The sequence below is a fragment of the Otolemur garnettii genome, unplaced genomic scaffold (genome assembly GCF_000181295.1).
Source record: "Otolemur garnettii isolate 467f Iridium unplaced genomic scaffold, OtoGar3 scaffold00110, whole genome shotgun sequence".
NCBI classification, from domain to species: Eukaryota; Metazoa; Chordata; class Mammalia; order Primates; family Galagidae; genus Otolemur; species Otolemur garnettii.
The window spans coordinates 1,260,063-1,275,361 of record NW_003852505.1 but is presented as its reverse complement, the minus strand read 5'-3'; the positions used below and the strand labels follow the sequence as shown (position 1 = coordinate 1,275,361).

The 15,299-nt window shown below is 34.5% G+C and overlaps 1 protein-coding gene across 3 annotated transcripts in view; it reads left to right on the top strand.

Moving 5' to 3' along the window:
* KLHL13 (kelch like family member 13) overlaps positions 1 to 15,299 on the top strand; it is a 213,772-nt gene that overhangs the window by 132,457 nt on the left and 66,016 nt on the right. The window contains exon 1 of one of the 3 annotated variants that reach the window (XM_012809665.1): positions 9,442 to 9,931. The exons of 1 other annotated variant lie outside the window; for it this stretch is intronic. In XM_012809665.1, the coding sequence (XP_012665119.1) occupies positions 9,852 to 9,931 (80 nt within the window). In that variant the 5' untranslated portion in view covers positions 9,442 to 9,851. Of the gene's footprint in view, positions 1 to 9,441; positions 10,536 to 15,299 lie in introns of those variants that run through there. One more of the 3 variants, XM_012809664.1, reaches the window with a different exon arrangement.

Genomic DNA, 15,299 nt, shown 5'->3' with positions numbered 1-15,299 from the left:
GTTAAGGCTTTACTGTAGCAATGTAATTACTCTCACTTGTGTTTTGTGTATGAATATCCAATCTGCTTGATTAGATCATAAGGGCTTTGTGGCCAGGGAATATGTGTTCTTTTGTATATTTGTGACGTCTAGCAAAGTCATAAGTTCTTAGTACTTATTGATGATTGAATTAACACAGCATGTACTTTCTCTTTAAGGGTTATGGGTTAGGCATAGTGAAGTTATTGATTTGGGGATTTGTGGACTTCAAGGAGTCTTCTTAGCACTGTCAGTCGTGGCTAAAATACTGAGGAGGCCTCAGTTGAAACACATGCGTTTTAGTTGAACACGAGAAAGCAAGGCTGGGCACGGTGGCTCACACCTGTATTCGCAGCACTTTAGGAGGCCAAGGTGGGTGGATCTGCGTTCACAAGTTTGAGATCAGCCTGAGGTAGAATGAGACCCCATCTCTAAAACTAGCTGGGTGTTGTGTTAGGCACCAGTAGTCCCAGCTGCTTGGGAGGCTGAGGCTAGAGAATTGCTTAAGACCAGAGTTTGAGGTTGCTGTGAGCTGTGATGCCAGGGCACTGTACCGGGGATGACAAAGTGAGACTCTGTCTCAAAAAATAAAATAAAATAAAAAATAAATTAAAAAAAATAAAAAGAAAGAAAAGAAAATGAGAAAGCATGGTCCTAATTAATAAAATTGCTAATGTTTTTTCCCTGGTTAGAGTATTACTTTAAGTTTAATCTTGCTGCCTCTTCACCCTTTTTGGAATGCATGTTATGTTGTTCTGTGCTTTACAAATCTGAATCTTAAAAATTAGTATTTCTGGAAACCCCTGAACATAAATATTTTTGTTGAAAGTCTGAACAGTATCATAGGAATTTAAACAACATGGCCAGACCTTGTAGTGGAAGACTCATAAAAATGCTCAACAGTATATTTGACTTAGATCAAGCTGAATAAGGAATGAATGAATAAATATATGCTAGCTAAGGGGAAAATATATTTTACTCAAGTATTATGTAGCTTCAGAATTCCATGAGAAGTAACTGATTATTTAAAACATATATTTGCTTTTAAAGACACGAAGTTCTGAAGTTAATTAGTTGAAATAGACAGACATAGAAGGACTGTCAGGAAATACAAATTTAAATTGCCTTTAGCTTAAATCTAAGTTCAATCTAGAGGATGGATTCTGCTTTTACTCAAAATTGCATTTACTTTAGTTGGTAATAGGACATGAGAAAAAGGAAATGAGATGGTTTTCCTTTCAGATAACCACTGCATCGAAAGTATAAAGTTAGACATAACGCCAAAAAAATACTGTGCTTGGCTCACAACACATGAATGCTTTATATAATGTGCTAATGATGTTTTACATCATAGGATTTTAATTGAATTGCTGTTTACATGCATAGCAATTTTGAATTACACACATTTCAGATTCTGTCATTTAGATTTACCACCATATATTTCACATCTTTTAGTATAAATATTTCCCTACCTTCTACTTCTTTTGTAGAACTTAAAATTACCAAAGAGATGAATTTTAAATTAGAAAGAGAAGGAAATAGTCATGAAAATAGAGGTATTACCAGGTTACTAAGTCTCTTGTATACTGCCCTGGTTGAAAAATCACGTTTGAAATTGAATCTTTTTTTGAAGTTTAAGATTTCTTCTTTGTTATTTGGTTTAAACCTTTTATTTTTAGAAAAAAGTTTCTGTGCTAATATATATAATATAGTGGAGATACATATGTGTTCATTACAAAATTTTACAAAGAAGTGGCCAACACATAGAGAATATTTTATAAATATTTTGTAAAACTTTGTAATGCATATTTTGTAAATAAAGGTACATTTAGTCACATTTTCCCATTTTCTCTATGTATGGCGACTTTGTGGGAAACTTTTGGAACACCCTGTATTTGAAAAGCTTTGTATGAGTGTATACTTTATTAGCCAGAGACACATTCATAACTGTTCAGTAGAGTAATATTCTTAATTGTCTGGTTGGACTGTACATTTTAAATAACTTTTTACTTTGATAATACAGGTTTGACAAATGACACATCAGAAATGCCAACAATGGCTTGCCTATTTTATTTACCAAAAGTAATTTGAGGAGATACTTAGATGGTTGCTGAGAGATGACTAAATAAATTGATCATTATGTGAGGAGAGCACAGAGATTTTTCATTAGATACATTTATTTTATTTAAGGAAGAAAATATTTTAGATATTTTCCTTCAACATATACCTATTTTTTAACAAGATAATGTGTCTAAATAATTTTCATTTTAAGGACTTTATAGCCTAAAATGGTCAAATGAGTAGATGAGTATTTCTCTTACCAAAAATGTACTTTTAGAAATAGCAGATTTAACAACAATATTTTATTTCATTTTTTTTTATTGTTTGGGGTTCATTGAGGGTACAAAGAATTAGGTTATACTGATTGTGATTGTTAGGTAAAGTCCCTCTTGTAATTGTGTCCTGCCACCAAGAGATGTGCCATACACCATGACCCCCCATTCCTCTCTTGCCTCCCCTCTCCCCAATTCCTCATTCCCCTACCCCCTACTTTGTATTAGCTCATCTACTGCCTTCATATTAGAATTGAGTCCATTGGATTCTTGCTTCTTCATTTTTGTGATGCTTTACTAAGAAGAATGTGTTCCACCTTCATCCAGGTTAATATGAAAGATGTAAAGTCTCCATCTTTTTAAATGGCTGAATAGTATTCCATGGTATACATATACCACAGCTTGTTAAACCATTCCTGCCTTGGTGAGCATTAGCTTGTTTCCATGTTTTAGTGATTGTAAATTGAGCTTTGATAAACAGTCTAGTGCAAATGTCTTTATGATAAAAGGATTTATTTTTTTCTTCTGGGTAGATGCCAGTAATGGGATTACAGGATCAAATGGGAGGTCTAATTTGAGTTCTTTGAGAATTCTCCATACTTCCTTCTAAAAATGTTGTATTAGTTTGCAGTCCCACCAGCAGTGTAAAAGTGTTCCCTTCTCTCCACATCCACCCCAGCATTTATAGCTTTGAGACCTTGTCTGTGGGTTGTTGTCACTGGGGTTAGGTGATATCTCAGGGTGGTTTTGATTTGCATTTCTCTGATGATCAGGGATGATGAGCTTTTTAAATGTTTGTTAGCCATTCATCTGTCTTCGTCAGAGAAGGTTCTGTTCATTTCTCTAATTAGAATATTTTAAAAATCTTCTAAGGTATATCTGGACTTTAGTATATAATTCTAATTTAATCACTTCTCTGCTTATAAACTTCCCTTTCAATTTACTCAGCAAATACTTATTGACTGCTTTTTAGTGTATGAGGAATGGTGCTCAATTAGGAAGACACAAAGATTCAAGGATTCCTTTTTTGAAGGACAAGTAGGAATTTAGGGAGAGCACCTCAGGCTGATGAAATAACGCTGTTGTAGTATAGGGTGTGGCAAAAGTATAGCTTCTTTTTGGAGCACTGTATACTTTAGCTCTATATGGTAATGATAAATTGTCTCTCTATGTTGCTTTTTTTTTCACATTGGGAATATTTTTATTATAAAATAATGTATATCGCTGCCAAAAATTAATATAATATATATTTCATTGAATAATATTGTTGAATCAATAAACTCCCCAGATCACAGTAATTTTTACATCCTAGCTGATGAACATGTGTATATAGAGCTGATGAATACACACATACACACACACACACATTGTAATTTACAGAACTGTGGTCTTAGCCCTTAGTCATCCAGATTCCCACATTGTGAAAGATGTAATCCTAACTGGTGAATGCAGGTAAAGGAGAATTGCAAGAACTGTTTGTTTTCACATGTCCCTGACCCTACCCCCATCAAAATCAGCTATGTAAATAGTATACCTTTGAAAACCATTGATTTCTGCTGCCACGACACCCAACCTATACAAATATCTTGGTTTGGAGTTTAAAGTATTTATTTCTTATTTTTTATTTATTTTATTATTGGGGAATCATTAAGGGTACAAAGAGCCAGGTTACACTGCTTGCATTTGCTGGGTAAAGTGCTTCTAATAATAGTGTCCCGCCCCCAAAAGGCGTGTCACACACCAGGACCCCATACCCCTCTTCCTCCTTACCTCTCTCTGCTCCCCTCTTCCCCCTCCCCCCACCATGTACTAGCATCAATTGTCCTCATATCAGAATTGAGTACATTGGATTCTCACTTCTCCATTCTCGTTATGCTTTACTAAGAAGAATGTGTTTCAACACCATCCAAATTAATACAAAAGATGTAAAGTCACCATCCTTTTTAGTAGTTGAATAGTATTCTATGGCATACATATACAACAGCTTATTAATCCATTCCTGGATTGGTGGGCATTTAAGTTGTTTCCACAATTTGGCAATTGTAAATTGAGCTGCAATAAAGAGTCTAGTGCAAATGTCCTTATGATAAAAGGATTTTTTTTTCTTCTGGATAGATGCCCAGTAATGAGATTGCAGGATCAAATGGGAGGTCTAGTTTGAGTTCTTCGAGGATTCTCCATACTTTCTTCCAAAAGAGTTGTATTAGTTTGCAGTCCCACCAGCTGTATATAAGTGTTCCCTTCTCTCCACAACGACGCCAACATCTGCAGCTTTGAGTTTGTGATGTGGGTTGTTGTCACTGGGGTTAGGTGACATCTCAGGGTGGTTTTGATTTGCATTTCTCTAATCATTAGGGACAATGAGCATTTGGAGTTTAAATTATTTTTAACAGACAGGAATACTTTGAAGCACTAAGGGGTAAGAAAAAAAGCCACAAAGAATACAGATATTCCCTGAAAACAAGAAAGGAGGACGGGCAAGAACTTCTGAATTTCCTATTCAGTATTACTCCTTTTTTCAGCTTTAGTGAGACAGTAAGGGTAGTCAGAATTTGTGGATCACTGGGTCCCCAACAACTGGATTTTTGTTCTCTGCTCAGTTGTTCTGTGTTTTTGCCCACCCATCCCAATTCCTGTCTTAGCCTCATAACCTCTTTTATTTGACCCCCAACTATAAAAAGTATTGCATAAATATCAACAATTCTTATTATTTTGGTTTTCCTTTCCCCTTTCAGCCAATCGTTATTTTCCTTCATCCTACGGTCTTCTCCTTTGGTACCTTTATTAGTATTCCTGCCTTTTCAGCATACTTGCTCCTCATTTTGTATTCTCTCCCTGCCCAATTTAGTATCCTTTTTGTCCTATGGAAATGGAAAGATGGGAAGAATACTGCCCTTCATGTTACTTACGCCACCATGTGCCTTCTCTATTCATGCACATTAATATCTGCCTGTACAACAATTGTTTGTATATTTGATGATTTTGACTCATTTGTATTGTTTGGTGTCTTTTGGCTCATGTTATTTTATGAATCCAAGGCATAGTCATAGCTACAATAGTTTATGTTTTGGTAGATCCTTGTTAGGCTGTAAAGATCTTACTTTCTATTAAGGAAAATTACAACTTAGAACTTTCCAGTGTAGTTGTCTTCAAAAAATATCTTGGCTTTTCCAGTTTACTTGTGGAAAGGCTGTATATCTGAGTATCTAGTAAGAAATTCTTCATGTATTTGACATTTAATTTCCTGAAACAAACAATGAACACATACACACAAGTGCATAAAACCATGCATGTTCTTGATGTTTTTAGGATTTTTCTCTGCTATATAGAATGTTTTTGTGTGCTTTAAAGGATTTAACATCCTACTTGGTTGCCATCCAAGTACTTTTACTGATTGGTAGAGCATAAACAACACACATAGTTTGGCATGATCTGCAGTCTTGTTTGAGCAATGTGAATAACATTGATATTTTAGATTGCTCTGAAGAGACATTGTCAGGACTAAAAAGATTATATAATTCCTGCTCACAGACTGTGGCTAAGGCTATTAGTCTTTAGCTTTACCTACCACAGGGTTAACCAAAACTTGCAGGAAAAAGGTCATTTCTTAGGGCACATCAAGAAAAAAAAATGGAGAGATAGAGATTACATACATGACCTATTAATAAGTTCTTTGGCGAAGTGGTACTGGTGACAAGCTGTAGCAGTCAGTTAGCAAATTAAATCTTATTATAAAGATATTTAGGGACATTTACAATGAGAAAAATCAGAATATTTGGCTTTCATTGTTATGCTATTCTATGACTACTTTAAGTTGTGCTTACCCTTTTCTTCCTCAACGTTCTTAAATGCCTCCTGTAATTACGATTTGGCAAATGGTTGTTTATGTACACTTTTTCTTTTTTGGTGTTTCCTACTTCTGTTTTTCACATATAATTGGAGGAGTAATTTTTTTGTAATCCTTGTTTCTTTAGAATATGTAGAGAAATTTATAGAATGTGGTTCACTTGAAATAGAAATATGCCCCTTGTGGAATGGTCTCATTGAGAAGAGGGACAGTAGAAATTCTAGAGAGGGAGGTCCTGGACTAGGAGATTGAGCCTTGGTTTCTACTTTCAGTTCTGCTGCTAGTTAGCAGTACAACATTGGATAAATTAACTTCTCTGGGTTTTATTTTTTTCGTCTATACAATTCAAGTACTGAGAAAAGTGATTTCTAAGAGGTTTTTTTTTCCTCCAAATCTCTTTTTGCATTGGGAGCCAGGAATTCTGTGTTGTAAGATTTAGCCAAGAATGACTCTTTTTGTGGCCCTGGCCAAGACCCATCATTGTCCTTTGTTTATTACATCTCTGAAATACGCATTTCACAGGTATTTTTAAGTGATTAGTTAATGTTCATAAAATGCTTTGAAGAGCTTTTGTGTATGTTGTCTTTCTATCCTGTCTTATGCAGTTGTACATAATAGAAACCAAGTGTTCTGTAAATGAAATCAGTGTTTCCTATGATGTGACTGAAGGCTTTTGACATTTACCAGTCTAGTCTAAATATTAAAGCCTACATGAAATTACATTTAAAATCCATGTTTCATCATTTTAATTCTTTGATTCTGTAGGCGAAAACCTTTTTAGTTCTGGAATGTGATGGTAATTATAATTATACTTTATAGTTACTACTGGAATCTCCACTAATGTAGTAAAATCAAATTAATTTGGATTCTTCTAATTTGTAATTGAGTTGATTTTACCTGGCTGAAGTTTGTTTCTAAACAATGTATTCGGAATGGTGTTGTTAAGTGAATTAATAATGTAAAGTATTGTTCATTGACCATATTTCTACTTAATGGAATTCTTATTTTTTTAAAAAAAAGAAATTCTTTTTAAAGACTTTGGCATAATAATTGTTTGCTCATGAGTGATAATCGTAATGGCTTCATAATTTATTAAAGGAAAAGTGAGAACTGAATATAAATAAATGTTTACCATCAGATGTAGTGCTTTCAGGGTTATTGGGGCTTTAAGAGTGCTGAGATTGGGGTGCAGAAAAGCAGGGTTTTTTTCTCTTTGAACAAATATTAAATTATTGGAGTGCTGAAAAACTAGTATTAAGCATTAAGTTTCTGAAAAGACTAAAACTGAAAATTGATATGAAAGATTCATGGTATCGGTTGGTTACTTGGGAGCCTAATGAGATTAGACAAAAATATATTGCATTTTTGAATCACTTACTACTCACAGAAGAATAATAGCTTAAGCCTTTATAATAAAGTAATTTTCACCTATTTGTGAGTGTTGCTTTCTTAAATAAACATTTGAAAAACTACCTTCACCTTGCCGATTTGCCACTCATAAAATTTGAGGAGTCTTCATAGACAAACTGCTAGAAATATTTCACTACCAGTTTTGGTGAGGGCTTTGTTCTCAGAAGGTGAAGTCATGTTTGTAATTATTGGTTTGTAAAATTTTCATATGGTGAAATGTGGTTGAATAGCCTTTATAAAGCATTGCCTTCTTACTGTATATAGCTAAGAGACAAATGTTTTATGTTTTATATTTTTAAATGTTTTCAAATGATTCTAATTTTGAAAATTTGTTTGAAGCTCAATCTGATATGGGACATTCCAAACTTGATGTATACATATGTGTGTATTTGTGTATGTGTTTCCGTGTGTGTGTATTTATATATTTATTTTTCCTTCTTTGGATTTCAAACAAATTCTCATTGATGATTTTACCTGTGGCCTTTTTGCTCCATAACAATTAAAGATTAACAGAAAGTCTTCTAATATAAAATATTGATAATGGTTTATTTGTATTAGTAGCAGTTTTTATTTAATTTTAAAATATATATTGTCCGCCAAGGTATTGATGAGTACTCTTTTTCACCTGTTCTTTTGAAGAGTGCTATGATCTAGTTTGACATGTGAACACTAATAAGAATTAGAAATATAATTTAACCCTTTAAGTTGCTCAACTTGTTTTTTTGGTGGGGGCTGTTTGTGTGTGATAGATTGAATAAAAATTGTATATGAGGTAGTGATGGCTGATATCAGTTAAATATTTATAAAGTTCATATATTACTGGTTAGCGTTTCAAGGTAGACATTCTCTCTCCATATTACTAGTTTGTCTTTTTGCCTTGATATTGACCTGTATCTTGAAAGGAAGCTACTTGTGATTATCTTAGCTGATTTAATGCTGTTTTTCTGTTGTATCAAATTATGCATTTTGGAGTTCTTGAAAATAGTTTCTTATTATACAAACATTCATCTGTGCTTTTCAAATATAAGAAAAAAAGCCTTGTAAGGGACTAAATCTCAATCTTTAAAAACTACAAATAATTTGGAAAGAGTATTGGAAAGGCAACTATTTAAGTTGGAAGCACGAGTTTATTATTTGTTGGAAGTGCAAGTTTATTATTTGTATACTGACATGAAAGTAAATATGCTCTTTGTCACTGCAGTAGTTATTTTTAAAAGGTAATAGCTTTTGTGTCAATAGTGATCTACCTTTACTAAGCTTGCATTGATATACATGGATAATTTTGTTTTTAGGTGAAGTAGAAGGGTGCTATGAAGGTAGATATAATTTAATAGTGGCTATTTGCCTACAACAGAAATAAAATTCTTCAGCCTGTAAATAAAGAGTTCCACATAATACTAGTTAAAACTATTTTCACCTTTTAGGATTGTGTAGAAATTTTTTTTTTTTTTATTGAATGGTAACTGTGTACATTGATGCACTTTGGGGGTACAGTGTGGTTGAGATTGTCTCTGTGCTTTAAGCAGAAGCTTAAGGTACCCAGTCACTTTCAGGGCATTGGCAATGCTATTTTTTGGCAGTATTATAAAACAATATAGATGAACCCTTTAGTTGCCATTGCTTTTATGCACTACCTCAAGCTTCGTTTTTGAAACTCTGACAATCTCTAATCCCCAGAGGTTACCAGACCCACTGCTGAGCTTTGGAGTGGGCCCTGCTGGACACCTGCTTGGCCAGCAGCACTGGTCCTTCCTCTAGGCAATTTGTGAGCTGTTTGGGGTTGGGGAGGGAGGGAGAGGAGGAGTGAGGGGGGTGAACAAGAGGGGAAAGGGGGAGAGGAGGGGAGGGCAGCATTGAATTAGATTGTTGATAGCGTCCCTCTGAGGACTGCTATTAAGAGCATGCTACTCTGTACTTCTCTGCTGCAGAAGACAGAGTGATATTCGTGTTACCACAGCATGTTGTAAATGTATGAGATTTTGCTCATCGTGGCTTGGAAATAAGAATAGGGAGAGGAGAGCAACTTGAATCAGAAGCTGCTAGAAGAGCATGCAGAGTTCTGGAGCAGTTTATACTTGTTCTTACATTTTGCCTTCTCCTAAACTGGAGAACAGAGGGACTGGCATTTTTTAAACGGGCTTTTCCCACAATGGCATTCTTGTATTGTGTGGCCAGAGCTTGCACAGGAGGAAAGCAGGCTGCCGAATTTAGTCACTGATCTCTATTAGCTGTGGCCTAAGGCTATGCTGAGGTTTATATCCCATTTGTATTGTTGCAGCTCAAAAGAAGAATGTTCAGAGGATGACAAGTGTATTCTGAGTAGGTATGTTGTTTCATTTTCATATGAAACTCATCTGTTTTTTTTTTTCCTGCTACTATTGGTCAGAAATCAGGTTAATAGGCACAGAATATAGTACAGTGCTGCAGTATCCCTGTTAAGGTAGAACAATGGTATTGCAAGCTTTTTTTTTTTTTTTTTTTAAAGAAAAATCCTAGCTGCTTTTATTAAATAAAGCTGCATTGTGTAGTATGCACGGTGCAGTCTTAAAAAAATATACTGCAGTCAATGCTTTTCTAACGAGGTGGCACTATTGTTGAGTTGGAACGATAGAATCATCATATTGCTTTAGGGGACAGAAGGATTTAAAGGAGGTACCTTGCAGCCCTATTTTACAGATTGGAAGCATCGGTTTAAAGGCACTGGCAGAATCATTTGCTTGTTCTCGGGAGGCAGCCACTGCTGTGTCAGTACAGTGTGGAATGGAAGTCCTAGTTGGTAGTCTGTTATGGAAACGCTGTTTACTGTTATTGTAGTACCGTGGTGACAACATGCCATTGAAATGGAAAACGAGCTCTCCTGCTATCTGGAAATTCCCAGTTCCTGTGCTTAAAACAACCAGGTCAACTCCACTTTCTCCAGCATACATGTAAGTGAGAGAAAATAGGATATTAAAGTGGGATTTCATTCATGAATCTACCTTGTGGCAAAACGGGGGAAACCCCCCAAACAGCAACATCCAAAAACCCACCAGATTAAAAACCTCAAGCTTGTTTACATTTAAAGACATTGGCATGCACACATTTTATCATTGTTTTGTTTTTCTAGAGTTTATATTTGTGTTCATTTCAAGTGTTTAATGGTAATCTAATTACTAACATGAAAGTGCAAAGGAATATCTAAGGAATTGCATGAGGATAAACTTTAATCTTTAACATGGGTTGGATTTTTTTTTAATTTTTGTGTATATAAAACACTTAAGATGACCTCTTTTGTGTAATGGCATAAAAAAAGTGCTGGTGATTGATGGTGGTGTGTTAAATATGGAAATGCCTTCTATGCTATTTTTTGATGAATTTGAAATGTTCAGAGCTAACATTGATCAGAAAACACGTCTCTTAATCAAGACATTTATACTTTGGTTGTGTATGAATATTAATAAGTTTGATATTACATCTTTTTTAGTTTTATTCAAGTTCTGAAGTGCAAATTCGAATTTGTGCAAATTATACTTCTATGAACAGTTACTTATATACAAGGGATTGAAAGGGTATTCCACAAATGTCTGCTTTAGAAGTGTGTTTTAAGCAAATACATACTGAAATGCTTTGGGAAGTCTTTCCAGATTTTTTGAAATTAAAAAAATTGCAGGGTTGCTTTAAAAATAAAATCCAGAGGATATAATAAAATGTTCTTTTGAAATACTGTTCATGATCCTTTTTTCTGGAGAGGAACGTTGGACCTTTTTTAAAAAAATATTTTACAAGAAAAGCTTTTGAGTAAGAAGAATGTCTTAAGTGTAAGGGTTCCCTTTATAATATTTTTCAGTAGGAAAGATGTGGAAAATTCCTCCTGCTTTAGGTTAATTGTGTATTTAAAATGCTGGTGAGTTGCCATTTTTTAACTTACTTTTGTTTTTCATGAGTGAGGATCAGATGCACAGTGATAGCTATCTGGTTCTTTGAAAGGCTTTCAGCTGCTGAGGAAGTGTGGTTATGTTCTCAGTCCAAAATAAGCAATTCCCTGGAAAGGGACAAAAAAATGAGAACATTTCAGAATCCAGTCATAGTTTTATTTTCACATTATTTTTATGGTCCTTTTTATGCTTCTGGTTATCTTTTGTTTTGGTGTTAAACTCTTACTTATGAAGTAAAATATAGGCTGTTTGTAAAAAACATCAGCTATATTTGTTTTTTAAAAGCTGTGTTTGTCAAAAGCCCAAATTAATGGAGGTGACAAGTTAATGGAGGTGACAAGTTAATGGAGCTCTTTCAAATAATTTGAGAAAATAGGATGTGCTTGCTGACTTTATGAATGTTAGCTGACGAGAAATGACCAAAGGTTTATCAAAAGCAACTTTCTCATAAAAAATAAAACAAAAAACCCACTGGAATGAGTAGGTTACAATTAATAGTGTTACTAGTATTTTCACTCTATTTTACTGTCCAAAAGATCCAAATTGCACCTCCTATTACAGCTGCTTTGTCAATTTTTAGAGATGGTTAAATAAATGTCCATATTTTTAAATTCATACCAGCCATAAAGCTCAGATGCAACTTAATACAACATTTTTTAGCGAATCTTTTATTCCTTTTACTCACCTCTTTGACTTAACATGCAAAATATCACAGATCTTACGTGTTGACTATTGGTTGTTGGTAGTCCGTATAGGTAGTATGGAAAATATATTAATATTTAATGTTAAGTAAATATACACAGAGAGAAAATAAGTTAAATATAGAAGACTAGCTTGTGGAATTTAAATCAGGTTTTAAAATAAATTGTTTAGTTTTTGACGACTTTAGATCAGAGTTCATTGCCTCACTTGGCTAGAAATAAAAACATCATATTTAACATGTTGTTCTCATCAGTACTTCATTATATTCCACAACATTTCCACATGCAGAATGATACTGAAGTTAAGCACGATTTCATTCTCAAAAATTATCAAGACTAAGTTAGATTACTGAGTCAAGTAATATTTTATTTCCTCTCACAATTCTTTGGCAAGCATGGATTAAATTGAAATGGAGTAGTAAATTCGAACTCCTTGATAAATTGTGATGTGTTAGAAATTTACCCATAAAATCACGTATTATAAGCATTTAAAGTACTATTTGAAATATAGACGTTTTTCACGGTTTATATAGGATCTCTTCATGTGTATGCTTGTGTAGCATCAGCATTGGTTTCTACTTTTTTATCATTATTTACTGTGCTTTGTGAAATACACATGTGGTTTCCGTTAAAGACTTGGGGACTTTTTTGCAGATTGAAATTTCAATGTAAAATATTCCTGGTTGTAGTAAAAATGCATTGCAGTAATTGAGCAAGTGTGGCAAAAATATAAAGACTTTTTATGATGTTTTTCTGAATCCAGCATAGGTGCTGCTTAGCTGTAGCTCCTCCATTGATACTGCGGACAGGGCAGTGCTGCTACACCAGCGAGGGCTACCAGGGGGAACATTTTACTTACTGCAGACACTGAACAGAAAGGCTACACTATTTTTTTTTTTCTTTGTGGGTTTACAGTGTAAGTTTCTATTCTTTCTGCTTATTTAGAATTTGAATGACAGTTGAAAGTTCCCAACACTATTAAGACTGCTTGATGATAAAGACTATTGTATTTATGGCACTATTAAGAAAAATAGTTTCTTCTACAGATTGCATAAAGCACTTTAAAAATTGCATTATAATGTGTGATCAGAAACATAGGGTAGCTTAGACAAAAGATTTTGGAAAATAATACTTCAGCCTATTCATATATTGGTGAACAAATATTCAGTCTTTATTGAATAGATACAGTCTTCCATCAGATTCAGATTTGAACAGGGTGTTGTGTCATCCATGTGGATTTCTGAAGGGATTTTCTTGTTAGAAATTGAATGCTTGGTGACATGTGTTTGCGTTGCTCTCTGTTCAACAGTAGGCTGAAGTTCAACCTTAGCCTGAGGGAGGGTCTTCTGGTCAGTGTAAAATGCATTAGTAAAGACGCTGCTCCTGACAGGTGCAAACCATATAAATTACCCTGTCATTTTGCAGAAATTAATAAAGCTGAAAGGGCAATCGTATCTAAGTGGCTTTCTGGTGTTTAGATATTCATCGTTTTAAAACAGCAAATGGTTCCTTTAGGCTAATGTTATAGAGTAAATGTATTGTTGGTTTCTAAGGACACACCGAGACAGAACAGAATCAGCCCTAGTGAACCTTTTATCTTTTCTTCCCAAGCATCAAGTTTTGACAATGACAGTATGGCAAGAAGGAGGAAGACAATTAGATAAAAATTAACCAGTGCAGTGTAACAGTGAATTCTAGTGAGACAGACACTGTGTGCTGTTTTTCATAGAATTTTACCTTTCTCAAGCTGAAACATGATGAATGTTAGTGAACTAGACTTGTCTTCCTTTATCCTCTGCTCCTCAAAGAGCTTGCTCCGTACAATTATTTTGTTTACTACATAGAATATATTTTATAGTAAATGCCAATAGCACACCACTTTATAGCAATTGCATCCTATCATGTCATCCATAAAATTTAGCGCCTAGATTTCTGGAGAGAAAGATTGTGCGTACTGTCTAAATGCTCCTTGTTTGTTGGTGATTAAAAGGATAAACATAACAAAAGTATACGTTTTCTAAATTTGATACATTTTCTATCCCCAAGATTATCTTTTTTTCTAATTTAGTGAGTATATCAAAACTTATAGGTTTGAGAAATCTTTTCTTATCTAACAAAATACTTCTTAAATCGATAATCTCAAAGAAGAAAAGAATGTTCAGTTAGTTGCTTTCACAATTACCATGTACATAAACGTTTACTTGTTTCTGTCTGCCTAATTTGTCTTTACTACAAATGCACAGTCTAACAAAATTGTGTGGAGAAATAACACAAGTAACAACTAACACCTAACCGAAATTTTGTATTCGTCTGCAACTTTTGTGTCATGTTCTTTGGGAATGTGCATCATCTGAACTTGCAGAAGGACTAACTTATCATTTATTAATGGAAAATCATAGAGATAGACGTGACCTTAGAGATCATTTAGAGAGTCCAAACCTCTTTTAATGTAGGATTCCCTTCTGTGGCACCTCTGAAAAATGGGGATCCATGTCCTCCTTGAACACTGTGAATAACAGAGAGCTCACTACCTCATCAAGGCAGCACCTTTCGTGCATGGACAGTTCTTCCCAGCATTGAGCAAAATAAATTCATTTGTCTCTTGAGCCCATTGTAGCTTTATGGACTGATATAGAAAAAATGTACTTTCTGTACAACCCCCATGTGGAAATCTTTTCATGTGGCTTGGTTTACAGACCCTTCACGCTCCTAGTTGTCCACACCTGGATGGTTTTTCCATGTTAATCTTTATGTGAGATATTACACGTGAATGTGACGCTCCGTATGGGGTTCAACTGGAAGACCACTCTTCTCTCCTTTTAAAGAGATATTCTGCTTGTCTTAAAAACCCTGGGATTATATCATTTTTTAATTATAGGAGTCACACTGGCTCCTTTGCAAATTTCCTTTCTGGAGGTTTATGATCAAATTGCTTGCCCCTCATTGTCAGCGTTTATTCTTTTAGCTACACTAGGTCTTTTTGTCTTAAGAAGCCTGGTATGGGAAAGTGAAATTAAAAATTTTTCTTTAAAGCCTATTGCATATGTTTTTAAAAAGATCTCTTGAAACATTTTCA